General features: G+C 43.0%; 2 protein-coding genes across 6 annotated transcripts in view; both read left to right on the forward strand.

Moving 5' to 3' along the window:
- The window catches only part of dgkg (diacylglycerol kinase, gamma), a 91005-nt gene extending 82414 nt beyond the window's left edge, over nucleotides 1–8591 (forward strand). For all 4 annotated transcript variants that reach the window (XM_084022078.1, XM_084022080.1, XM_084022079.1 and 1 more), the window contains 3 exons: nucleotides 1986–2106; nucleotides 3183–3243; nucleotides 4135–8591. In XM_084022078.1, coding sequence (XP_083878204.1) covers nucleotides 1986–2106; nucleotides 3183–3243; nucleotides 4135–4233 — 281 coding nt within the window. In that variant the 3' untranslated portion in view covers nucleotides 4234–8591. The remainder of the gene's footprint in view (nucleotides 1–1985; nucleotides 2107–3182; nucleotides 3244–4134) is intronic.
- Nucleotides 8592–14398: 5807 nt separating this feature from the next.
- etv5a (ETS variant transcription factor 5a) lies at nucleotides 14399–25436 on the forward strand. 2 transcript variants are annotated; one of them, XM_084023626.1, is made up of 13 exons: nucleotides 14399–14418; nucleotides 16139–16264; nucleotides 16455–16548; nucleotides 16669–16716; nucleotides 17169–17219; nucleotides 18991–19114; nucleotides 19212–19514; nucleotides 19636–19952; nucleotides 21812–21874; nucleotides 22201–22269; nucleotides 22545–22714; nucleotides 22838–22945; nucleotides 23458–25436. In XM_084023626.1, the coding sequence occupies exons 2-13, from the start codon at nucleotides 16217–16219 to the stop codon at nucleotides 23686–23688; spliced, it is 1626 nt and encodes a 541-aa protein (XP_083879752.1). In that variant the 5' UTR covers nucleotides 14399–14418; nucleotides 16139–16216; the 3' UTR covers nucleotides 23689–25436. The 2 variants fall into 2 exon arrangements, with proteins under 2 accessions (XP_083879752.1, XP_083879753.1); XM_084023627.1 differs by lacking the exon at nucleotides 14399–14418 and having other exon boundaries at nucleotides 22838–22939.
- The last annotated feature ends 1554 nt before the right edge of the window (nucleotides 25437–26990 follow it).

The following is a 26990-nucleotide window of genomic DNA, read 5'->3' on the forward strand; positions in this document are numbered from 1 at the left end:
ATTATTAATGTTGTTTACACTGCAACAGACAGACAGACCTGCAGCCTGTGGCTCCAGTCACAACAGGCAGCGTTGCCAGTCGGAGCCTGTCTGGGTTGGATGGGGGATTGAGACCCTCGGGGAACGGTTTGACCAGTTCCCTTGGGTGCCTCTCACAAACACTCTTTCTTTTCTCTTCTTGCTCTGATGCAAACTCCTTGAGTCGGTTAGAAACCCTTATTCTTGCATTTTCTCTCTGGCAATAACATTAGAAACATGTAATCATTAGAAAGAGGTCAAGATTTGGAGAACTGCAGATTTAATAGAACATTTTTAGATGGCTGTGATTCAGAGAGGCAATCACGGGAAACCCAGTTATTTTTGGGTCCGTGAGAAAGGACTGGAATATGTTTAGGTGTTCAGCTGCCTGCCTGCCTGCCTGCCTGCCTGCCTGCCTGCCTGCCTGCCTGCCTGCAGGCAGGTCAAGTTAATCAACTCTCACAGCACCACTCCAACCTGAATGATCAGCTACGGAGAGTGGCTAACAGAAGCAGACGTTTGACTCAATTCTGGGTCTATTTTTGTGTCTAGCACCAGACCATATCATCCAATACACACAATAAACACAACAAGAATGAAGAGAAGATCTAGTAATAAAAATAAAAAGTCATACAAACAACAAAACCAATAAAAATAAGGTAAGAATAAAAGCATAAAGAAATCTTGATAATGACTATAAAAATTAAAGTTTTCAGCTCCTCAAGCTTGGTTCCTGTAGCCACTTTCGAACAATGACCACAGTTAATAGTGTAGCTGAGTTGCCACCAGCACAGTTGGATGAGCTGCTATGAGATTTGATTCTGCTGTAGCACCTCACAAATTATCACACTGGCTGTGAAGATGAAACATTTCTCAAATTTCTCTTTAATAATGAATTTATAAAACCTGTGAAGTGCCGGACTATACAAATATATTAACTCTCAATCATGTTCCATTATGAGCTAAAGTGTACTGAAGCTAAATGTCAAATGACATCATCACTGACTTTCACTGAAATTGTGTATGCTAATATTGACTAAAAGGCATCACACACACAGAGAGGTGCTATGAGGAGGCATCATTATTCGACGTTCAGGCAACTAACATTGTGTAAAGAGCCAGATAGTCCACACGTGGTGGGCAGGAGAGAATGTGGTTGGGTCAAACAAATAAATGACTTTCACCCTGCTGTTCTGGTCGACTGATTTTCTCATGTGAGTTTTTAGTCATGCAAATCTTTAGTGTCGATAGCCACGTGTCTCACTTGAGTCGTTAGTCAAACCTTCGTATGGAACTTATATAACAATAAGCCAACATTGGTTTCACATGGGACACAAATGCCAGTCTCCTGGGTGAAAGTCCAAGCTGCCATATTTGACAACTTGGGAGTGAGAACAGGCTACTAAGAGGAGCTGAACGCAGATTTGTGCAATAGTTGGCAAGTGTTTGGAGAATGTTTGCCTCTGTGCCATCATGACAAAATGAGAGTAATTTGGGATTGTTCATGGTTTGTTTGATCTCATAGTGTCATTTTCAGATAAAGGCTGTAAAACCCCACAGTAGACTACCCACTCAGCAGTAAACAGCAGACACACACAGAGTTAGTAACTACCTGGTGAACATCGTGGAGCATTTAGCAGCTAAAGAAACAGATTTGTATCTTAGGAGTTGGTAGAGACCCAAAGCGCTAAAAGGGAGAGAATATTGCACTTATAATCATAAGGTTGGACACAAACATGACTCCAAATGAATGATATTGTTGCTCTGTGATTGCTGGATATGTGAATAGCAACTAATCAGAAACGTTGCATCTTAAAAATGAATTGAAAAGAGTGCATCTTCATGGGATGAGGGAAATACGTCTGTGAAAAAGTGTTCTTCATATTGCAAGTCATTTGAGTGTCTGTAACTTAACTCACTTAACATATCTCTCTTTCACACTCTATTTGTAAACCCTCTAAATACAGACTTCAGTGACCAGCTGTTGGAGGTGGTTGGCCTGGAAGGGGCGATAGAGATGGGACAGATCTACACTGGACTGAAGAGTGCCGGACGCAGACTGGCTCAGTGTGCCAATGTCACTATCAGGTCAGAACCTCCTGTTCCCACATTAAACCTCCTTATCTTCTGATCTCGATGCTCCATCCATCCCTTCATCTGTGTCATATACACTAACCTCCCGTTATCTTCCTTCTGGTCAACCAACTGGAAGCTGTACTTTCTCCATTCTCCATTCTATACATCAAAAATGTATTCCTTCAGAGTGATTTTGAAGGCTTAAATCCCTGCAGCATTCAAACAACAACATCAATAATATATCTCATGCGTGCTTTACGAGTCACAATCACAGGATGAGAAATGTCTGTAGGGTTGAGTTTGGATTTGATTCGAGGATACGCATGGCGCTTTTATCTGTCTTCCCTCTTGTGTTTGAGTAAAGAGCACTCACTCTCATTTTATCAGTCTGTAATTTACTTTTAGATGCACAAGTTGGATTCAAATGATTTCAAACTCATTGCATCCATGATAAGTAGATGTTGAAAGCTGACATGAATAAGGAAATAGAATGGACATGATAAACGTATTTTATACTGTATTCAGATTGAACACAATACTGACAAACATCCAAATTCACTTTGGTTTCTTTTTGGTCACATTTTTTATTCAAAGAATGTTGTTTTCTTTCAGATGTATCCATTTTAACATCTACAGCAAACCAGTTACTGTACCAAAGAAGTGACATTTACAAGTTTTTCTTTTTTGTTTGTTCCGCAAACTGCCCTGAATGTTTTCCTAGACCAGCATTAAAAGGGCATTCATCACAGTCATTCTCCCATATACGGTGTTTCTCTAGCCGGAGAGGCATGCATGAAAGTCTTAAACCAACTTTGAGTGTGTGTCTATGTGTGTGTGTGCTTGTGTGTGTGTACATATACAGTGGGTCTGTGAGTTTAAAGAGTGGGGGCTTGTCTGGGAATGGGTCTCATGGGAACAAAGGTTGCAGTGTTTGACCCTGTCCTGGGGCAGTGTGAACAGGAATCTCGTGCCTCAGAGGTGTGTGTGATCTAACCTTCACAACCTCCAACCCCACGCTGTCTCTCTCTCTCTCTCTCTCTCTCTGCTCCCCCACCTCTCTTGCTCATCCTTCTGCACTCTCTTCACAGGACGTCCCGGCGGCTGCCCATGCAGATTGATGGCGAGCCTTGGATGCAGCCCTCCTGCACGGTGAGAGTTATACCAGAATCACTGATCACAAAAACGATAGGGATTTTTATGGGGCCTTCAACATGTCGTTATATTTAAAGACACCTTTAGTACCAAGACATCCGATATGTACGATTTTTGTCCCAGAGACATAATTTCTTCTGTCTTCTAATGCCTCATTTCCACTCAACTGATTAAGATAGCAATACCAGTACCCTTAAAGTGCTGCTGATACCAATCGTAGAGTACTTCATCTGGTTACCCAGCATGTGATTTGAAGCTGTGTGTATGTGTGTACTAGCTAGCTAATCGCTGCTGCACTGCATGGTTACTGCTGATAACGCCTCACGGTTGTCATCCTGTCGCAGAATTGGATTCTCAGCTGATCGCTGCATGCCATGACATCATCAACGTTTAAACTTCTTTAAAAAACCTGGGCAGTCACTATCGACAGTAGCTTGAGTATTTTGAAACAGTGGGTTTGTGCAATCATTACCCATGATTCAGTGAAAATATGGCATTAGCATCCCCTGGATGCCAGTGGTCAGCTGTACGCCAGACCAACATGAGTGTTACTCAGCTTGAGTCCTGTTTTGGCTCCTGTCCTTGCTCTTCTGCTCATCTTCCTCCTCTACACACCCCCATCCTCAACCTCAACACAATCATGCCAACTGCACTCTTCATAGAAATGTAGGAAATCAACTATCTATTCATCCTCACATATTACTTTTCATTTTGTCATCGTGGACCTTGGAGGTGGAAGATAGAACATTTTTTTCTGTTACCTAGGTCCTTTACAGTGTCGCAGTAAGTGATTGTATGAGTTTTGAAGAGCCAGGAAGTGATGACTGTCAGTGTGCAGCTTGTTGTACGAACCTTGTACATTCATCATGTCCTTCTCTATTTTTACAGATCAAGATCACGCACATGAACCAGGTCCCCATGTTATTGGGCCCACCTCAGAAGACACCCTTCTTTTTCTTCAAGAAACGCAACCGGAGCCGTGACTAGGACTCATTTTTGCACAGAAAAACACATGCACACAATACATTTATGCACACACACAGGCCCCCCCACTGTATAGGCAGCTCCATCAGACGACTGGTACACTGTTCCCAGGTTGGAGTTTGAAAGTGGGAAGTTCAACAGGATCCCATTGTGGAACATTTCTAAAGTCAGGATGCCGACAGACAATTCTTTCCCAAAGGAACCTGCAGTGATGACATCCGAAGTGAAAAGACTCTCAGTATACGGAAGCGACCTATGCCTGTGTAACCATCGTCCTCTGGTCTTGTCCCCAAACCTTCGTATCAGCCATTGATTTAGTTGCAGCAGCCAAAAATCTCATCCCAAGCCACCCCTTGCCCAAAAAAACCTAGCCATATGCCAGTACTGCACTGCCTGCTAAACACAACTCCAGCTGCTGGGATTCCCTCGCAGGCCTTGAATGAAGTACAGAATGTGATAGTGAGAGAAAGGAGAGTCAAGAAAGCTGCTTGTATGATGAGAAAGGGGTACCTCCGACACACTGCGGCGAGAAAGAGAAGAAGGTAAACGTGAGAGTGGTGTGGCAGTAATTGTGGTTGTTTACAAGGCCGGTGAGTAAATAGAGTAAAATCCACCTCTTCGCTAAAACACCTTTATGAAAAATGAAACTGCGGTTACTTGTAAGAGCGCTTGCTCTCTGATCTCCCCACAGACTGGCAACACGGTGCATCCGAGCAGAGGACAGAGGAAAAGCCTCATCCATTATTGAGGTATTCTGTTTGTGGGTTGGTGGCAGTGGGGCGTAACATTGACCTGGAATGGGTTGAAACATGCAGGGATTTTGCCCCCTTAAGATCACTGGCCTACAAAAACAGATCCTGGTGGTAGTCTTCAGGCAGCGGAAGTTGCTGTCCAGTTGTGCACCATTATCACTATATAAACTGAGTCTAGTAGAGAATGGAGACATTGTAGTTGGCATTTACTTTCTCAAAGTTACTACAATAACTTTTAACTGGTTATGAAAAAGGCTTAATGTAATATGGAAACCAGTAGCCTATATGACATACATGAACTGACCATCTGTGAGAACATTGCCTATTTCGATATAGTTATTTTTAATGCCCTTCATTGTTTCTGATTCTCCACGACATCCGACGAAACAATTTACAGCATGCATGCATTCACGGAAAGCTCCGCACCCGGCAGCATCAGCTCGTCTGTGGCTGCAAAGCCAGCTTCCTGGGAACCATCATTGACACCACGCTGCTAGAGGCCACGGCTGTATTGTTGGGTCTGCCCGCTGGAGGCAAGGGAGGCAGAGGACACCCTGAAACACAACTGCATGGGGCAGACTGTCAAACCCTGCTGCAGTAAAATGAGAGGTCATTTCGACACAAAGCACCAAAATCCACAGAAAATGAAAGTGTCTTGTAGTAACTTTAAGAAAATAATTTGGGCTTGGTGAACTCAAAAGCCAAAGTTATACTCTGCATGACATAAATGTATCATAAAAGGGGTAAAAATGGCGGAAATGTCCGTGCAGTCACTACGCACCATGTGGTAGCATAGCATTGTACTGTGCATGTTTGGAGCACATCCTCCAAGCAGACATTAACAGAACTACTCTGTGTCCGTGGCTGTCCGTGTAGGCGACCGTTTGCAAGTATAACCGAGGCCTGACACTACCATCCACATCGTATCAACAACAGCTCCTGTGCGATGTATGCCATAGGACACTTCTAGTGGGTCAAGGATTGAAATAAATCCTCTCAAGGGTAAAACAGCAGGGCCTCCATGGTTTTCATTTACCAGAGCATTGACAGGGGAACTAAATTTATCAGTCTATTTCAGGGAGGTCTATCTCTCCTCCAGTGAAACCCTACGCCTAATTACCGTGTCAAACATCAACTCACAATGTCAAGTGTGCTATGTGAGTGCACATCCCAGATCCTGCCCCTACAACTTCAATGCGTTCATGAGGTGTTTACCCACGCCAAATAAAGACGTGATGGAGGAATTATGTTTGATGGAAGATGCATATATCAATCGGAAACTGTCAACCATAGAGGTAATTCAGTGTTTATAAAGAATGTATCCATATTACTGTCCCCACAATATGGCAAATTACTTATAGTAGTGTGTGCCGAAAGAGTATATGTATATTTCTGGAAAGTAGGAGTAGCTCACATATACTGTACACACAAATGTGTATTAAATATATCATTGTTCTTCATGTGGAAATCTTAGCTTAGAGGAGTTCAGATCAGTATTCTTCAACGTGCAGAACTACTACAGTCGCTCTCTGAAGGCAGTTTCCCACTTTGTCTCATTCACAATATTCTAGATTTTAATTTAGTGTTGCATCATCTTCTCTCCTCAGCTTGGCTTCTTACTTGCGTGTAGAAGAAACAGGAGCGACAAATGCATAAAAATGACAGAATGTGTGACAAAATACTCATGGTTCGCATATACACGGCCTTTGTCAGCGAACGGAGACAGCTCAAGTGCTTGTATATCAGTTGAAAGTAAAGCTAGTTCAATAATAAAGTGTATTGCAGATATATCAGAAATGTACTGATACTATGTGTTTGAGTTAACAAAAATAATCTACAGCCGTGCTAGCAGCTCTATGAGGCTCTACTAAAGTACAGCTGTGCTGTGCTTTGAGCTAAATGCTAATGTCAGCATGCTAACGTGCTCATAATTACATGAATGTTAACATCTTTATGCTAAACAGGTTATGTTCACCATGTTTTCCTTCTAAGTTTATCATGTTAGCATGCTAATGTTAGCTAATTAGCAAAAAACACAAAGCCCAGCTGAGACCGATAGGAATATCATTAGTTTTGCAAAGCATACAATTAATTTTGGTGACATGAATAGCTGAACCAAATAACTAGTGGCATTCCGTTTAGTAGCTGCTGAGACAGTTCACTTCTACTCACAATCAATCTCACAAGCAATCTCAAACTTATGGTGGCGCTACATGAAAAGTCAAAGAATCACATCCTCTGGGGACCATGACCATCTGTATAAAATGTAAAAGGCAATACATCCAAAAGTTGTTGAGAGATTTCAGTCTGGATCAAACTGGTGGACCAACAAATCTAAATAGCTCTAAAATGTCAGAATGTTGGGTTTATATGGCTGCAAACTTTTTTTAAGGAACACATGTAGGGCATTCTCATCATGAATGTTTATGTTTATGATAAAATAATAGAAGAAGAGAATATCAGCTGATATTCACCTTTTTTGAAAACTCTCGAAAACTGATATCGGCCTTAAAAAAGACAGTGAAGTTGAGAATATTCCATCACACACACTTACCCTGAGGTCAAGAATGAACCTTCATGCTGAAGAAATTTCCCACGAGATTTCCAAAGAGACCATACATTTGTGCATGTTAAAACTCAAATGTGTGTGACGTTAGTGGACAACTGCCTTGCACCCTGCTCAAGTGTTAACAATGCAGGGCAGAGGGAGACTGACGGGTGTTCGGATGGTACTAACTGAGCTCCGCTGTAGGGTCAGGCTGTGATGCCTTCAAACCCTATTTCCCTTTAAAATACACCGAGTCGTTACTCTTGCACCCAGGCTCCATGAGAACAGACAGGATATCCGGTGTATCCTCACACACTGTAGATGTCGACTCCACCCATGATTTTTGGTTTCTTCAAACAGCATCAACGTCAACTGGGATGGAGTTCACATTTGTCATGTATCAACTACCATCCATCTCAATATTTTCTGTTTTAATATACACCGATTGTAAGCCACTGAATATAACTGGCATTATACCCACACTGTAGCAATATCACAAGATAAGAAATGCAGCCCGTCATAATTTTGAAAAACATTTTTTTCCTTCATTTGTCCCCAATGGAGCCGGGGTGCCAAGAGAACTCAGTGGGAAAAGAGTGCATGTTTACAGTAACTTTACATTTATTGAGATAATTGTTTTAGACAGCTATATTACCAAGTGTATATATTTGTTTATAATATTTTATCTGAAGTTAACTTGCATCACTGCATGCCTGCCGAAACAAAAGGAGTGAACAAAAAGTTGAGTGAGGATCAGACTATTCAAACGTATTTCTTTAAAAATGTATTGGATATATTTATTTGTTGTGTTTTCAAACTTTTTTAACATTTTTTTTGCAGCATGCTTATAATCATGTGCATTTTCAAGTTTCTGCCATTACAACATCCATTTGTGATTGATTGTGGAATCAAAGGGCAGCGATGTGAAGGCCCACACAGAGTCTGTCTGAGTGAATTTCCAATATGTGTAAAAACTCATGTCTCGTCCTGTCCTTTGAAGTAATCAATTGCCTTAACAAATAAATGGATTCACTCTGTGCTCACCCAGGGTCACTGCGAAACATGATCAAATCGTATAGAAAGGATGATTATTTGTAGCAACATTGCCCTAAAATTACAAACAAAAACATTGCTTTAACACAGACTGTCAACAGCTGACCAAAATGCAGAAAATGCTTTGAATATTTGGCAGCTCAGCTTATACTTGTTTCACTGTCATTCTCGCAGCAGATTTGTTACCACCACAGTAAAGGACCAATGTAGTTTGCTGCTACTGAGCTCTCCTTTATGAGTAAACAGTGGAGGTGATAACTGTGTCAATACAGAATATCACCAGCCTTATCCTGTTACACAGAGTTCACCAGGTTCAGTAACATGTTAAGAAAAATCCAGCCATGTATTCTCAAATATATGAAGTTGGTTTACTTTTTCTTCTGTTTGAGATATGTGTTGTTGTTGTTTTGAGAATGATGTTTGACAACTCTCAGTAAAGGGACAACAAGTTCACATTCAGCCACAGGCTATATGTGTAGTTACCAGACAGGTTTCCAGTTTAATTAAAACCCTGTAGTAAACACATGACTCAGTCAAGTTACTACTACTGGAAACATTGGTATCTCCCCTTTGATTTCTCCTTGTGTGATTGATAAAGCACACGTTTATTTTAATTTATATAGGCCTATATATACACACACACAACAAGAAAAATAAATCAGAAATGCAATATTTAACTATAATTAATATATTTCTTAAGAATAGTTTGACATCCTGGGAAATATGTTTATTAATGTTCACGTGTTAGTTGTGAAGATCAAAACCACTGTTATGTCGGTGTGTTAACTACAGTGGCAATGTGAGTTAGCTTACCATGAAGACACATCCCCAGTCACATTGTGCACCAATCCATACAAAACAAATGACAAGAATTGATTCGTATTTTATATCAAAATTGAATCATCTTTTCTTCCTGTAAACCTAAATATGATGTGTGTTTATGTAATGTGAGACCATCCAATAATATCATAACATCCATCCATCAAGCAATCTGCAACTTTGAGTAAGTAAGTATTGTAGACATGATATGAAAGCAGCATAAAAAACAAAACAAATCAAATCTCTTTCCAAAAATGTTACACTAGTTCTTTAAATGGGGGCTAGTAAATAGGTAGTACTGTCGCCTCACAGCAAGAGGATCCCGGGTTCGATTCCCAGATCGGATTCAGGTTCCTTCTGTGTGGAGTTTGCATGTTCTCCCCGTGTAAGCGTGGGTTCTCTCCGGGTTCTCCAGCTTCCTCCCACAGTCCAAAGACATGCAGGATGGGGATAGGTTCATTTTTGATGACTGTCCCGTAGGTGTGAATATGAGAGTGAATGGTTGTCTGTCTACATGTCAGCCCTGTGATGGACTTGCGTCCTGTCCAGGGTGTACCTCGCCTTCGTCCAATGTCAGCTGGGATCGGCTCCAGCCCCCCCGCGACCCTGAATACAGGATAAAGCGGTAGACGATGGATGGCTGGATAGTTCTTTAAATGTGACTATCTGAGCCCCCTCCCCCTACGTTTTGCTTGGCCCTACCCAACTCTGAGGCAGTCCTGACCAGTGTGATCCAGATCTCGTCCTGGCACAAAGCTGAGTGACATCAGAAGCACAGATACAGCGGAGCCCCTGCAGGGTGTTGCTGCTCTACATGTACATTAAATCATCAAATCCTACAAATTAGGTTTACAGAGCAGATACTACATATCACAATAACAACGTCATCAGAGAGCTTCAGGGGATTACTACGGAGTTGGAAAATTCTCCTGTATGGAACCAAGATGACAGTTAACCAAGTTATCTGGTTCATAAACTCTGATACGAGCTGTCTGTTCCCCCTCGGGGTCAGTGTGGTGGGGGGCTCGCAGCCCACGGAGGGTCAAGGGCAGACCGCCCCCTGTGTTCACCGGGACCTGATTGAATGAAAGAGGTTGAAAATCAATATGTCCATCATTTGCAGTCTGCCCTGTGTCTGTCTATATGTCATCCTCACTGTTGGCATTTTCATGGAATAAAGATTTTAGCAAACAGAGGAGGTGGAAATGCATTTTGTCCCTTTTTCCTTAATTCACATAAACGAATGTCACTCCTGGATTTCTACTTAAGGTGCTTGTATTTGAATTGACCTTTGAACTTCATACACTACTTCTGTTATTTATTTTTAAAAAGAACATTGACTCATCTGATATAATCAGATTATGTTACATGTAGCCTGATAAAGACAGGAAACTGATTAGATAATTCTCTTTATCTTCATGGACCATTTGAAACCAACATTAAAAACATTAAAAAGTCAGTTCCAACTGAGAGGAAATCTGTGATGAGAATGACTGAGAGAACAAACCATGAGATAATGATATGATATGAAGAGTCCAGAGGTCAGGTGGCCAAAATGATATCTAACTATATTAGGTCAGGCGGACCTTTAAAGGCTAAACTTATTTCACCATGATTTTGTATTGAAGCAAATTACATGAAAGAAAAACACTGTATTTTGCTGTAGGATTCCATAATGCTGTCGGACACTTATAACAATCTGAGCCTGAGTGACAAAAACAAGCATTTTTAGTGGACGTACATTGACGGTGAGGAGTTGCCCCGAGCGATGACATTGCAGCCCGCTGAGCGTCTGCTGTTTTCTCCCAGTACTGGACTACTTTTTGATGAAAATGTCTACTTAAGTATTCAATTATTATGAGCGATACTTAAAATATCAGCATATCAGCTGTGCCTGTAGTTACACACTCGGTTTCAGGTGTGTTTTGTCTCGTTTGTCTCATGAGTTGAAATCTCAAACCTGAAAGGAAACAATGACTGATAACACCTGATAAGCTCATTAAAATAGATCAAAGAGAAGGATTTGTAGCGGCATGTTTAAATGTTCTTTTTGCCCCTTTGGCCCTAATCTGCAGCCCAGTAGCTTATAATAGAGCCAGTTAAATCAGAGCGAGAAAAAAAGGAGAGAAAATGTCAAAGAAGATGGAGGCACTGAATTACGAACGGGAGAGACAAAAAGCAGATATTAAAAGAAAGCATGGTTATACAACGCGGAGCCTCAGTGGAGTCTGCCTTTGGCAAGGCTTCTTGAGTATGGCTGCTAAGATAACAAGGCAGGAATTATCTCCCAAAGTGCTATTAATAGCAGACAAGTCACATCTTGTCCCGCAGTGAGAGAGCATCCTGCACCCAGAGGCACTACTTTCCCATTTTAACTCTTTTTGAAATGTGCATTTTGACAGACATTTCCAAGCTAAGACAGACTGCCAAGACTCTCAATTATAACGTTCTCACCCAGCTGTGCTTCATCACGGTGGCTGTTGTTTAGCTGTGGTCAGACCGAAGGTCTGGTTCACTGATTAGTTTGAATTGAAGCTATAAGAGATTGCTTTCTCCACTGCTGTTTCCTTAAAATGACAAAAAAAATCCCTTCATATTTTTTTATATCAGAATTCAATAATCTCTTCTTCCTGTAAAACAAAATATGACATGTGCTTACATAAGCTACGAACCAACTTCAACCAATAACTTCATCATGACTTCCATCCAACAATCAATTTGCAAATTTAATGACAAGTCTGGTGATTCTTTCCTTTCTTAACCTCGAGCCCATATGATATGAAAGCCAACGTCCATACATTTGCATGAGGGATTGTGGTTCAGAGGCTCCAGGCGGGGGGGTTTTGTGGCTTCCTCACCTGGTTCAGTAAAGGTTTCTTAGTATCAGGATTAGCCCGGCCTGCTCCCAGGCAGCGCTGCTGACCTGGCTGTTATGTCAGTGTCACACTAACCTACAGTAGTAGTCTTCTAGGGAACAGGCTTCAAATCTCACCCTGCCTTCGCAACGCCCACTCTCACACTCGCAGTCATCCGGGGAGAGAAAGAGAGAGGAATATACACAGGCAGCATGTCACCCTTTGCATATGGCACATTTATTTAAGGAAAGAGTAAGAAAAGCAACACAATGTGCTCACTCTCCACACGCCTCCGTGTGACCACCCACCACATCCGCACCAACGAAGAGGTGCACCATGCAGTGGACTTACAGGCTGTTGGTTTTAAAATATGTCCTCTGCTATTAAATGCTTCACGCACATGTACTGTTGAATTTAACAGGGGATATTTTTAAGCCATCTCACCTCCAATTTTTTCGGGCACCAGCCTATCTCCAAGTGGAGCTTATATCCTGAAAGACAAGCTGTTTGCCTTTGGCCTTTGACCTTTGGTATGGCCAACAAAGATAGCACCGTATGTCCTGTGTCACTGCCACATGCGTGTTTGTCTATATTATGCCACTGCAGCAGGCTCCTAATCTCTGCATCATGGCTGCAGGGATTCGCCTCGGGATTATAGTTTTTGTACCGGCTGCTGGAATTTTGTGTGTGCAGTGACACAGAGTTTATATGGGGGATTCCTAATTTAGTGACTGAGGTGATGATGACAAAGGTCATTAATTCAAGACCTTTAACCTTTGGGCTTCAACAGCCGTTCCTCAGTTGTGGGCACTTGCACACAAGTCATGATATCGTATTTTCTCTGAATGCTTTATGAAGGCCAACTTGGAAAGTGGAAGTTAAAGGTATTTTATTACATTTGAAGAACACTTGTTTTAAACTAATGTTTCAGTTTTCATAACAGATTACAAACAGCCACAGAATAAAACCTTTTTTGATAAGATGAACAACATAATGACCATGTTGCTTTACTTTGAGCCTGGGGTTTAACATGTGTGGAACTGGATCATTAAACAAAGCATGAATTTGCACAGCAAATATCATGGTTATGAATGTTTGAGCTACTTTGTATCAAAGTTTGAGCTTATGACATTGTGGTTATTGCGGAAATAATAGTTGATGATCAGTTATGGAAATCATTCATCTTCTTACTTCATAGCGATCTGCTATGAAAAAGGTCTCGATTCAACTTTTATATGTTTGGGTGGCAAAAGAAAACATAAGGATTGGTCTACTAGGAAACATAAACATCCATGATATAGATCAGAAGATATTTCTAAGAAAGAAAGAGCTGGTTAAAAGTAGCTATTGTAGATGAGGTCATGCTCTCAGTAGCCACGTAGGAAAGACTTACATTTTACAAGTATGCAAAATGTAATGTGTACATTTTTTAAATAACACATGGGTACGTACTTAATATGAGGATTCAACTATTTTAGACTCAAATAATTTGATGTACTTCTAGTCCTACAAAATTATTATTCAGGATTTACCGGGAATATCTACAGTGAGTGATGAAACAAACAAACAAACAAGTCATTTGTGTTGTGAAAAACGACCTTAGGTTTTTAATTAATTATTTGCCAAAGCCAATGGCACAGCTTAAATCCAATTTGTTCTCACAGTGTAATAATCTATCTTTGGAGTCCAGGGAAAGTCAGCGTGATACTGTCGGTGCCACAGCAGCGTCTCAATAGGTCTGTGTCAATCTTGAGTACATTTCCACTGCAGCTGGCCCTTTAACAAACACATCTTGGCACGTTGATGGGTGAAAAAAATGTGAATGAAATCCAGCCATTCATAAAAATAGGCTTCTGCTGCGCTGCGATTGGCCAAACAGAGCCTTATGCATAATGCATTAGCTCCGGAGACGCCATTGGCTGCTCACTCAACGGACAGGATGGACCCACCAATCAGTGCGCGTCACTGCGTGCCTCTCGAGCCCTGGGGAAAAGCACCCGGGCCATTAACGAAAAGCTCAGTCAAGTTTTGTGAGTCGGAGGAGGCACATCAGTTTATCAGTACGCAGCCGATCACGCGAGTACCGACACGTTGTTTTCGTATTTGTGGATATTGATACCGTATTCTTGCGACACAGAGGACGTCTATATACAAAGACAAGGTAGGCTGCACTATTTGTTTCGGGGAAAACTTGCTTTTATGAAGCCCCGTTATGCCAAATTTTATAACGCTCTCTTACACTGCAAACGAGCGCAACGCCATCTTATTTAAAGATATTTACTTAGTCAACCATTTTATATCGGCTCTTTTCTGCATGGAATAGCCGCCGTATGTCGTCTTCAAGCCCGGTGTATGTTGTATTCGACCCTCGGTGTATCTGCGTCGGTATTGACTTTGGCTTATCAGAGTGCTCGGTCGACTGTTTGTGACTTTTTTATGAATGGACGGACCGTTTTTTTTCTTTCCTCTGTGTTTCCACACGGGTCGAGTTTCACTTCATTGAGAAAAACAAGGGAGGGATGGGTGGGGGAAGGGCGGGGAGAAGGTGGAGGACGAGTAGGGAGGGGGGGCTGGCGGGCAGGGGGTGTCGGGTGATCTTCGTCCCCCAGCGGTGGCCTCCTCAGTTTTGGCAAAAATGCAGAACTTCTACAGTAAATGAACGAATTTCTCTGAATTACGGAGTGTTCAAGTTTGTATGTGTATCTTCTTTTCATACCGCAATAGTTGCGAAGCTATAGAGAACATTCTCAACTAACCGCGCTGGTAAACTTTGTCTAGTTTTTGGTGCGTTTTAGGGACCGTATCGCACGTACCGTTTTTAAATATATATATTATAATCGAATCTAATAGTTGACGCTGCTGTCTATGTCTGTCTAATATATATATATAGTTTATTCTCGGTGAAGTAACTTTTTTGCCTCACTTTAGAATTGCCTCTATGTTTAACGTCTCAAATCTCGCAGGCGCACTCTTTAAGCTTTTACTGATTTCTAACTACGTGCGAATGTCAGGATGTGTTATTGACTTAATTGCCGCGGTATATGAAGCCATACTCCATACGTAGACGAGTACAGTGCGTTCCAACGTTATAATTATACTATGTGCTTTTAAACATTGCCCAGCGGCTATCTGCATCAGTCGAGCATTCGAGGGAGGGGGGGTGAGTCATGTCACTCCGCTGATCAGGGAGATGTGAGAATACAGGGCCGTGCTAGTGGCGTTGTTGTTGTTTTTTCCCCTTGCGAGTGTTTGAGTTGATAGTAATGTTCACGGGGCGCAGGAAATTCGAGTTCTGTTAGTTGTAGCACCAGTATTGTCACCCAACAGTAGTTTCAATCTCCTATAAGACCCTAATCAGCTCCATGACTGATCTTGTTCAGGAGGTGTTAGGTTGTAGTGCACGCCACAGACCGTGGATTCACTCCAAAGAGTGCCCTTCATTCTTTTTTAGCTCTCTCTTTTTTTTTTCTTTACTCGACATCTCCAAGCTGCTTATATTGGAAAGTAGTGCCCACAGATGGCCAGTGAGCGTGGTTTATATAAGTGTTGCGTGTGCTCCACGGTGACTGTGTTTACGTTGCGCTGCACTTCCTCTCACTCTGCGCGGCTCAGTTGAAAGAGACGTTTGTTGGTCAAACAGGCCACGGGGAGATGGTGGCCTTGTTACAGCGTTAGAGTTTGATGTAGCACACCAGTTGTGTTGCTGTATACACACATTACAAAATAACCAAGCCCAGGTCAGCTCACAGTATGGCCTCAGAAATCACAATGAAGTGAATCAAAACCCAATCTAATGAAAAACTTAAAAAAACAACATGTGTCCATCATTTCTTAGCGGTTTTGTGACCTGCTGTATTTTTTTCCAACCTTGTGTTTTACAGTGACCCGGACGCTGTCGCTTTAAAGCGAACACATCCCCCTCCCCTCCAGTATTGGACCCCCCAAATCACCCAGATAACATGGATGGATTCTACGACCAGCAAGTCCCATTTATGGTCCCACCCAGCGTAAGTAGACAAACGCCAGCATCACGTCGTCACACTTTCAACCCCACGGCTCTGCATTATGGATGGACCTCCTCGGAGACGCCATAGATCACTGTACATTTGTAATGCACTTACATACCATTTGCATTGTCCTTTGGGAGGTCAATTGGCTTCTCCCGTTGACATCTCTTCATCTTCTCCTTCTCGACAGCACAAGTCTCACGTGGGAGAAGCGTCTCACAACAGGCCTCTGAACGACAGGAAAAGAAAGTTTGTCGACACAGAACTCGCCCAGGACACAGAAGGTAACCTTGTTGGACGTGAATGAGCGGCACCGGGTAAAAGTGTTGGCTGCATGTTATTAGAACAAAAAATGAAATCGGTGGGAGACGTTGCTCAATATCTTTCACTTCTTGATTTTTCAGATCTCTTCCAAGACCTCAGTCAGCTGCAAGAGATCTGGATAGCAGAAGGTGAGTTCTGTGTTTTACTTATTTTCCCACATTTTTGACAATGTTGGTGATGCTCTGCCTCTTGGTGTAGAAAGTGCCCCATCTATTATCTGGAATTATTTTTGCTTTGGTGAAAACTATAATTTACCCCATAGTTCTTTTGTTCAAAGTGGTGAACCAACTTAATTGGGCAAGTGTTAAGATTACAGATTAACTTGTGGAGAATGTGAAATATTGTTATGTTTGTGTTGGCAATTAGAGCATGAAGAGCAAAGTCCCATGCACGAGAAACTGCTGACCAAGACCTGTTTTTCATGTTACCATTTTTTTAAACTCTTCCAAAAACATATTCCAGCAGACAATTTTTGTCTTTATTTTCAGTGTTTTCCCCTGGGATTCACTTTTTTTTTAAAGACTACAAGGGGTGTGTGCTTGATTTTTCTCACGTGCAACGTTCTCCTGTATCTCCACAGCCCAGGTGCCTGATGACGAACAGTTTGTCCCAGATTTCCAGTCGGATAGCTGTGAGTACCTACTTTTTTTTTTACTGTTTTCTCTGATAATTGTGAGTCTGTGTGTCTAGCTGTTCTGATATCAGTCAAACCTGCTATGGTTGGGATGTTTTGGCTCAGCCTAGTTTTTGTCTGAGTTGGGCAGACATTCAAACCGCAGTGGTTATTCAGGCTGAAAATCCATATAATTATCACCGCATCAGATATTTTTTTGCAATTGAGAGAAAGGGCTCCTTTTTTATGACTGTCCCTGGCCAGATTTCCAGGTCGCCCGTCTTTTATCAAAATGTCTCCATCCTGCCGAGGAAAAACACAATTTCTGGTCTTCAAAACGCAGCTCTGGTAAAGGCTGCTCTCCTCCTCCCTCTCTCGCTCTCCTCCATTTTGAGTTTAATCAGCCGATTGGCATGGGGCACCACATGAGCCAAGCCCCTAATCTGATTTCACACTCCTGCACTCAGGCCCTGCTGCTGAAGTGGGCTGGATTCCAGTGGTTAAGGACGCTTCAGAGCGTCCTTTTTCAGTCTACAGAACCAGCATCACCAGAACTCTCAGCATCCTTTCCCCATAACTTCTCCATGCAGCCTAGTGTTTGTCTCCGCATATTGCATTGAGGCTGTGGTTGAGGGATATGTTTGAATTATGCCCAGTGGAGCATAATTCATGATCTGCCCCCTCCGCTCCGTCTCTTTGGGTTTATGTTTTTGTCTGATGCGTAGGAGGTGGAGACAGGGTGTGGTTGCTGCCTGTCACCCTTGGTGCTGCCTTTTTTTAAATCTCAGCGAGCTGCAAACGGACCACTAGCCTCTAGTGCTATACATATACATATACATATACATATACATATATACATATTATCGAAAGTGTTGCATTGAAATGTATGCATATTAACAGAGGGTTCCATCCAGGGTTGGTTTCTACTGTACGGTGATGCTGTGGTGTAGTGCTTGACCTTGTGCTGTCAGTTTGGTGTGAGAGGGAGAGAGATAGATGCAGAGAAGTGAGGTGCATCCGTTGCCGGGCTACAGGCCGTTCTCTCTCACAAGTTCTCTATTTGTGTGGTACTCGTGTTGTAGCTCAGATGGTACAGGAGGGAAGTCAGCATGTAAAGTGCTTGTTCATTAATCCACTCACTTGCCCATCAGTCCGGAAAAGAAGCCTAATCTCCTCCATTATTTACTTTTCCCCGCGTGAGGAGTCTCGCTCGAGTTGTTTGTTTTCACAATGCATATAGCAGGGCTCACGTGCTCATTGTAACTGTGTCCATCAGCACCGTGGGTGATTTATTCAGCCCCCGCTCCTCTGTGCCATGAGATCTCGTTTCTGCCTGGCTATTATGTGGCGCCCCGGAAACTGCAGGCGATATGCAGAAAGCTGCAGCTAGTGGCTAATGGTTACAACACGGGAGAAGAAAATCATTCAGCGCCATTAGATTACAGCCACACTGATTCATGGGTATTGGTATTGGCCTGCCCTAATGGGAATCAGACGAGATGTTTGATAGCTTTTGTGTGTATGGTGCCGTTAGTTTCATGCTACCTAGCGGCGGTGGATAGATTGTTGTTTTCAGAGCCCAGAGTCGACCGTCATTAGACCGGATGATAAATTGTCACTAAGTGGATCTGTCAGGCGAGGGAATACAGACGTTGTCCATACATCCATTTATCCATCAATTCCAAATGTGGTTAAGATAACTGGTGCACTTCTGTTTATGGCTTCAATTAGGTGATATCTGGAGTTTATCTAATGCACTCAATTGTGTTGCTTCTCTGTGTGTCTCCAGTGATGTTTCATGGCCCGCCACCAGCCAAGATCAAACGAGAGCTGACTCCCTCCAAAGAGTTTTCTCCCTGTCGCCAGGACCGGAGTCCCATGCCCTACGGAGAGAAGTGCCTTTACAGCTACAGGTATGTAGCGGGTAATCGCATTTGTAGAAATCGACCAAGAGCATGACGGATTTAAAGTCATTCTGACGGTGTGTGCTTGCCGTCTTTTCATCCACAGTGCCTGTGACAGGAAGCCCACTCCTGGGTTCAAGCCATTAACTCCCCCCTCAACGCCTGTCTCTCCTTGCGGCCCCACCAGCACAGCAGGAACACACCCACTGAGTGAGCAGACCCCCCCTCCTCACTCCCATGTAGCCAATCCGACCCCAGGGCCGCGTCCAGTCCACGTACAGCAGCCTCTAACGGCGAACGCAGGCTCTCCCAACCAGCAAACGCTCCCAGTCCACAGCCACAGCCCGCCCTTCGCCGTGCCCTGTGCGCCCATCAACCAGGATGCCAACAACTACCCACCTGAGCACAGGTGAGAGGGGCCTCCTCATCTGGCCGTGGGGCTTTTCCTCTCTGTGTTTCATTTAGTGTCTTTGCGAGCAGTGTTTCTGATTATAATCTCTTTACATTGCCACATTCCCCTCTGTCTTTAGGTTCCAGCGGCAGATGTCAGAGCCATGTCTACCGTTCCCCCCATCAGAGAGTCAAGGGCGCCCCCAGTTCTTGCACCAGCCTCCCAGCAGCAACAGTCTGCCACGTGACGGCCGGCCACCATACCAACGCCAGATGTCAGAGCCATTGGTAGCTGTGCCCCCCCAGGGTTTCAAGCAAGAGCTCATCGACCCACGATACACAGAGCAGGGTGTCCCCACCATGGGTCCTCCAGTTCCACCACCGGGTCCTCCGCGTCAGGCTGCTTTCCACCCCATGGCCATCAAGCAGGAGCCTCGGGATTTCTGCTTCGATTCTGGTGAGTAAAGAAGCGCAGTTGCTCATAAAATAAGTTGAGAAGAATCAATTACCTCTCAAGATGTCCCTGTGGGGATTTCTGTCTATTTCTCTGCTCTTGCTAAGCGAGGAAGTTCATTGCTCACTCTGTGATAGTAATTGTCTAGAGCCGCCGGAAAGTAGAGCAGGCAGAGGGTGAGGAATGTGCCTGGCCATGTTTGTTCTGGGCACTAGCGCACTTCTGTGAGTTTTAGCGTGCGGCACAGGACTGAGCGCACAGGTGCTCGTTTTACCACACGCACACTCCCTCAAAGCCTAATCTGCATCATTCCTCCAGAGTCACGCCAATAAAGTAAAAGTGGGTCTTTTAGCTTAGCCTAAGCCTCCAAGGGCAGAAAGTAAATGGGTCATCCAGCCAGGTGCAGAGAACCTCTTCACTGAGCCTACCTGGAATAGATTTCGGTCAGTGCCGTCAGAGGACTTTGTGACCTACAGAATGGCAAGTTGATTGGAAATGTTCCAGTCCTCTCATAAAAACCGGTCATGGCAGTGATGCTGTTTGCTCGCTTGGGATAAATCAAGCCAGAGAGATTTATCGGTGCATTGTTTGATCCTAACGCCCACACAGCCAGCTGTTGTCCCTGTTCTGATGCATTAACATCCTCTTTTCCTGAAACTCTGAAACTTTTTTTTCCTAATCTTTTCTCGCTCAGTCACATACTCATTCCTTTTCTGTTGGCTGACCGGCTGGCCTGGCAGTGATGTAATGACAAATCCTCTTAGCTTCTTATGGTCTTTTAAATACCTACGTCACAGAGGCCTGTATCTCTAGATGGATGGAAGAAGCACATGTCCGGCATACCAACATGGATCATGACCGACCATTTCAAATATATATTTTTTTCTTCCATCAGAATATGATCATTTTGATCATATTCACCAAAGCCGACACTACGCTCCGATAGAACAACATAAATCATCCGGTTTTAGAAAAAAAGCGTGCCTCTACGCGCACGTTGAGCTTGTTGTTCAACCAAGGAAAACACCGGTGGAAAATAAGGAAAAAAAGAAAGATTGCGACGGTGCCCGTGATAAAAGGAGCTCGGTGGTCGTGGGGGAGGAGCGTGAGAGTTGTAAACATACAAAATCTGACAGCGTGCCCTTGATCCACCGGACTTGCCGACTGGGACTTTAAATAGGCGACTATATTACCAGGGGTATAGTCTAAAAAGGGCAAAGGGTCATGTTTCATTTAATTTTGACTTTAAGGAAACACTTGCTGTAGATTGATCTCTGGTTGTCTTATCAGTAGACAGGAAACAGAATAATGGATGGGGGTGTAGATGGAGACGGTTGGTACACACTGCAGAGACGCCGCAAACAGAAGACAGGCCTTGACCCCCGAGGGGAAGGACTGGTGTAACTCGATTGTCATTGAGATTTAATACAGCAACCATGGTACTAATCTTATTTAAAGGCTTGGTGGACATGCGGGGGATGTTGTGTACTCTGGGCTTTAGTCTGCTGTGTGTGTGTGTGTGTCTTTGTGTATTTCAGATTGGGCATTTTGCAGCCCAGCTGTTGGAGGTGCAGATGAACACGGCTATTAGTTTGCTAGGGAAACAGCCACCATGTGTTTCAACCTTTTCATATCCATACTATGTATTAATCAATGTGACTTAACACACTAAGATAGCTTGGACTGAATGTCTCCTTCGTAAACATAGAGCAAACATTACAAAGCTGTGTATCTTTGTACCCAGTGGCAGTGATCCAAATATATCTGTCAGCTGCGAGGTGGATTTTGATGCATTACACATTTGATAGAACAGTGAGGATGTCTCTGGTCTAAATTTACACACCCGTCTTCTTTGTTTACAGAAGTGCCTAACTGTCAGTCATCGTTTGGGAGAGCGGGGAGCTTCTACCAAAATAACCATGAAAGTAAGTTATTGTCTGCTTTTGTCTTTTTACTTCTCAGCTGTTTGGAATTATTTCATTAGTGAAGTCCATCGTTTGTGACCCTGAACCTGCCGGCCTATCGAGCTGCTGAAAGCTCAGCATCGGTGATAGTTGAGCGATAGTACAGCGGTCAAGCTTCCACTCTTGGGAAGCTGCAGAGTTTTATTGCTTTGCTTGCAGTTTAGATCTCCGTTTTGAATGTGGTCACTGGCCTTTGTGTCAGAGCAGAACCCTGTGTCTCACGCTCTATTCCGCTTTTCCACTTTCATCCGATTTATGTTGCATTTTGTTCTTTTTGTCAATTGTAGGCTTCTCCTTCGACCGAGATACCCAGCTGTACTTTGACGATACCTGCGTGGTCCCTGAAAGATTAGAAAGTAAGTAACTCAATATATACACTATATAATATAAAACCAATCGTTTGCTGCTGTGGGCATTTTCTGAGTCCAGTCCTTTTGACTTCTCACGGTGCATAATGAACAACAAGTCCACTTCACAGTCACCATCTGGCAGGAATGTCTCACCACACTGTGGTCGTGGTGGAGTACAGTGCTGACTGACGCTTTTTCTTCTCTCTTTCTGCCTTCTGCCTCTTTTTTTTTATTTCTCCATACTCTCTTCTCCTGCTCTTTCCCCTTTCTTCCACTCACAGGTAAAGTAAAACAGGAACCCTCCGTCTATCGTGACGGACCTCCCTACCAGCGCCGTGGCTCCCTGCAGCTCTGGCAGTTCCTGGTCACGTTACTGGATGATCCTGCCAATGGCCACTTCATAGCCTGGACTGGCCGTGGCATGGAGTTCAAACTCATTGAACCCGAGGAGGTCAGTTCCCACTGTCCACAACTGGACTCATGTCGTCTGTTCACTTCTACTCCTTCTATTACAAGTTTACTACATTCCCTGTAGCTTATGATAAATCTGTTTATGCTTCTTGTGTGACCTCAGGTGGCTCGTCGCTGGGGCATCCAGAAGAACAGACCGGCCATGAATTATGACAAGCTGAGCCGCTCACTGCGTTACTACTACGAGAAGGGCATCATGCAGAAGGTAAAGGCACGTTCACCCCTTTTCCTTTCTCCCCCTGTACTCCCCCTCTTCCCTCAGCTACCTTGTGACATAGTGTGTGACCTTTAAGTTAAGCATCTGTAAAGGAACTTACACATTAACTTTTGTTATGCATGCTCTCAAAATGCACAACAGAATGTGCATGTGCTGTTTTTATCAGGGTGTTTTAAAGGAGACTTGTCATGCTAACCTCCAGGTTCATACTTGTTTGAATGCGTTTACATGCTGTAATGTTCAAAAAACATTTTTACATCTTACAGTCCGGATTTATTTGTATTCACCCTGAAACGCTCCATTCTAGCGCATTTCAACATAATTGCATTGCTAGGCAACAACTTGGGTCCATGTTTACTTCCTGTCAGCTGATACAGGCTGTGTGTATGTCTCTATTGCTTGAGCGTTTTGCAGTATTTTTATAGACCTGCTTCATAATAAAATGACATCTCACTTTTTACAATAAGGGACCTTTTTTAAAATGTGATTTAAATCAAATTTGTCAGGTGGCTGGTGAGAGGTACGTGTACAAGTTCGTGTGCGACCCCGAGGCTCTCTTCTCCATGGCCTTCCCCGACAACCAGAGGCCCAACCTGAAGGTTGACCCAGAAAGCCTGCCGGGGCTGGATGAGGACACCGTGCCCCTCACCCACTACGAGGAAAATGCTCCCTACCTGCTGGACGCCGGTGAGCAGTGTGTGGCAGGCTTGCCCTTCCCAGACGGCTACGGCTACTAACAAGCAGCGGAGTCCTGACGCACAACACACATGCACACGCAAACACTCCCAAAGTCTCTCGACGCCCACTCTTAAAGTCCAGAGCTGGAACTGCTGGGCTGCTTGGAAGGAAAACCTCGCGCTGCGGTCCTTCATGGTTTCCTCTCCTGCTCCCTGGACAACCTTCATAAAACTGTTAGCTCCCAAGCTACGAATGAAAGAGGGAAAAGCCTGCGACAGCTCGACTACTGCGCCATCGCATGAGAGAGAGGGTTGTGAAACCGTTGAGGGTGAACTGGACTGCAAAGGGTCTGCTGTTGCTACGGAGACCAAACGAAGCAAGGCCACACGCAACCAACTTTAGAAGAACTGACAGAGCCCCCCTTTGTACAAGACTGCAAGAGCTGTTGCATTTCTGATTTTGTGACAATCTGCTTTTCTTAAAAAAATTCTAAAAAATAAAATAAAATAAATGACAGCGTAAAAAAAAATATCTAATGAGATAAATGCAGAACTATTCTAAAGATGCCTTTTTGGTTCCCCCCATTTTCATGTTGACACTTCTGAACTACAAGATCCGTGAAAGGGCTTTAATTTGCAAGAAAAAAACGGATCGACCGGAAAAAAACAACAACTCACAAATCAGTTTGTTTTCTGTAGATAGAACTACATTTTCAGCTGTTGTTTTGTGTTGAGACTTTAGAGACCCAGAACTCTCAGGTTTCTGGGGCGTTGCTGTATTTCAGGCTACTTGGTTGGGCTGCTCTCGTGTAAATGTGTAAAACATTCTTTAATTGTTCTGCCTGTGTACGAGATTGTGTCTGCTTCCCTTTAGAGACTGCACCCCACGGAGCCCATAGTCTATACAGTACACTCCTCTCATGTCTGTTCATCACTGCTGGGTCCTTTATAAGTTTAGAGATGATTAAGCACTCCATCTCCTCCATCTCAAAAGGGATACAAAACACACGTACGTATTTCCCAGAGGCGCTGATAATTCATAAAAAGCTATCATGTATGATAAATGGTCATATTGCTCTTTTTTTGTTTTGTTATATTTCTGTCTGGGTGCTTTGTTTCCCTGGCAGTCTACTAATTCCTGTGATGCACCAGTATGGCAGGAGCATCAGGATGTTGCATGCAAAAAAACAAGGGTGCACCCTCCTTTTGGACACCTATCTGCCAGTCACAAGTTGTCAATGGGAGACTTCTGCTTCTCTTTGCATGGTGTAATCCGTCAAGAGTGTATCCACTAACATATCGCTTTACTGTCTTTGGACAGAGAAGATATTCTCTGCATATTTTTTGTGTTCATTACATATGTTTCTGAATGGGGGGGGCGAAGACAAACTTATATAAAGTATATATTTTTGCTATAAGGCTGCATTTGTTTTGATTTTGATGTATACGCTGTATAGTTCTGGCTCTAATAGACATGTACCTTTAAAAAACAAAGCAAAAAAAATCTAGATCCTTATGATGCGACTACTGCAGACTGTTTCTTTAAGAGGCCTCAAGTATTGGATGGGAGAAAGGATGAGAAGATGACATTATCTTGCCTGTGAAGTGTGCGTGTGAGTGAGTGTGTGCTTTGAAGGCCAGAGTTCCACCTAAGGCCACAGTGAAGACACACATAATATCATTCACCCCAAGAACAGGGATGTCTGCACTTGTATAGGCTTCAGTTCCCTCCCTTCACAATGTGTTTCTTACACTGCTGAGTTTATGATAATCTGTACTGGGTACAATAAACGGTCCTTTCTGCTTCATTGCCTGCAGTCCTGGTGTGTTTCATAATAGTCTCCACCCCCCTCCTGCCTGCGATTTGTCGGTCAGCTGACTGGCTGCTGTGGTCTGGCAGTCACTGTGCTTGACCTGGCTGATTTCTGCTTCTGACCCTTTCTAATGTCTTTCTGGGTAAATGATTACTGTCTTTTTATCCTGTGGCAGGTGTTAGCTGTGTACAAGAGGGGAAAAAACATGTTTTCTTCACAATGTAATTAATGCTTAAGCTGAGGTTTAGTGGGGTTTTGTGTCTTGTCAGCACATAGAGGGTAAGAAAACAAGAAACGGTGTATTGTCCATTTTAATATTTAATAATATAGTTCACAAGAATATAGTTTTACAATTACTGTAAGGGGTATATATGGAAAAATTATATTAATACTATTCTCTATGTTGCATATATTACTAAATGGGGTGTGAAGAGAAGAGATAAATAAGTGAAAAAATGCTATGTATCTATGTGCTTATATTTTCACATATTATTTACTGCAAAAACGTTTTCTGAAATGTCATGTTTCAATATGCAAATTAGATTAAAATCTAGATGAAATCTACACACACAAATAGACAAAGCAGTAAAATAAAGATCTAAATGAGTACTCTCGAAGTTTTTGGGTTAATGAAGCAAAATCAATGTTACTGCCTAAGGTGTCTCCCCTTTAAAAGAAAGCAACAACATGTTTACAGATTCATAAGAGTACTCATAATGCTAAAGCACAGCAGAGTTACATTATTATTTTATTCTTTATTATTATTGGATTACAATTATCAAGTGGTACTTAAATCCTGTAGTTTGTTATGGAGGAGCTCATTTTACAAGCTTCGTATACTGTTGGGTATTTCTATAATCTGTTCAAATGTGTCAAATCTTAATCTGAAAAGTAACCGGCAACGAAAGGTGCCAAATGAATGTAGTGGAGTAAATAAACCCTAAATAAATAAATCAACCATACGTAATATCTTGGACCCAGGGGAGCGTGGTTTGAATTGATTTTGTGTAATTGTGTGTGAACACCAGCCAATGTTTCACAACCACCTTGTGATGTTTGTTTCATTTGCGCAACTCTTCCCAGAATCAAAGTTTTCCCTAAAGTCTGAAAGGACCCCTGAGGCGCGCGTACTACAGACTCTGCCTTGTAAAATCAGTGTTTTTGAATGCGTCTTCAACCGAGATCCGTAGCATGACGGTATTTGATAAGTGATAAAACTGAAGCTTTGTTTTGATGGCGAGCAGCAGCTCTCAGTTTGTTGTTGAGTCAGAGCCTTATCAAACCACAGAGTGTAAAAGCTGAGCTCTGGTCTCCAGTAACACAGCCTGCCTGGGAGGCAACTTTCCATTGATTGAGAGAGCAGAGTGCCTTTGATTGCTATGAAAGACCTTTTACTGTTCTCATGGGGGGTGCCCTGCCCTCTTACTCTTTGTATGTGTGAGTGTAGTAGCTGCAGCACTCATAACATTATTATTATTTAATTTTTTTTTTACCGCTCTTTGTGTTTTCCTGTAGCAGTTGGTGGCGAGTTTAGAAAAGATGCCTGTG

This window comes from Eutrigla gurnardus, assembly GCF_963514095.1.
Source record: "Eutrigla gurnardus genome assembly, chromosome: 12".
Taxonomy (NCBI): domain Eukaryota; kingdom Metazoa; phylum Chordata; class Actinopteri; order Perciformes; family Triglidae; genus Eutrigla; species Eutrigla gurnardus.

What these genes read in the sequence shown, in the direction of transcription:
- etv5a (XM_084023626.1), top strand. Translation starts at nt 16,217, where the DNA reads ATGGATGGATTCTACGACCAGCAAGTCCCATTTATGGTCCCACCCAGC. An exon ending in CATTTATGGTCCCACCCAGC is followed by an intron (nt 16,265 to 16,454) that starts GTAAGTAGACAA and finishes CCTTCTCGACAG; the next exon opens with CACAAGTCTCACGTGGGAGA. An exon ending in AACTACCCACCTGAGCACAG is followed by an intron (nt 19,515 to 19,635) that starts GTGAGAGGGGCC and finishes CTCTGTCTTTAG; the next exon opens with GTTCCAGCGGCAGATGTCAG.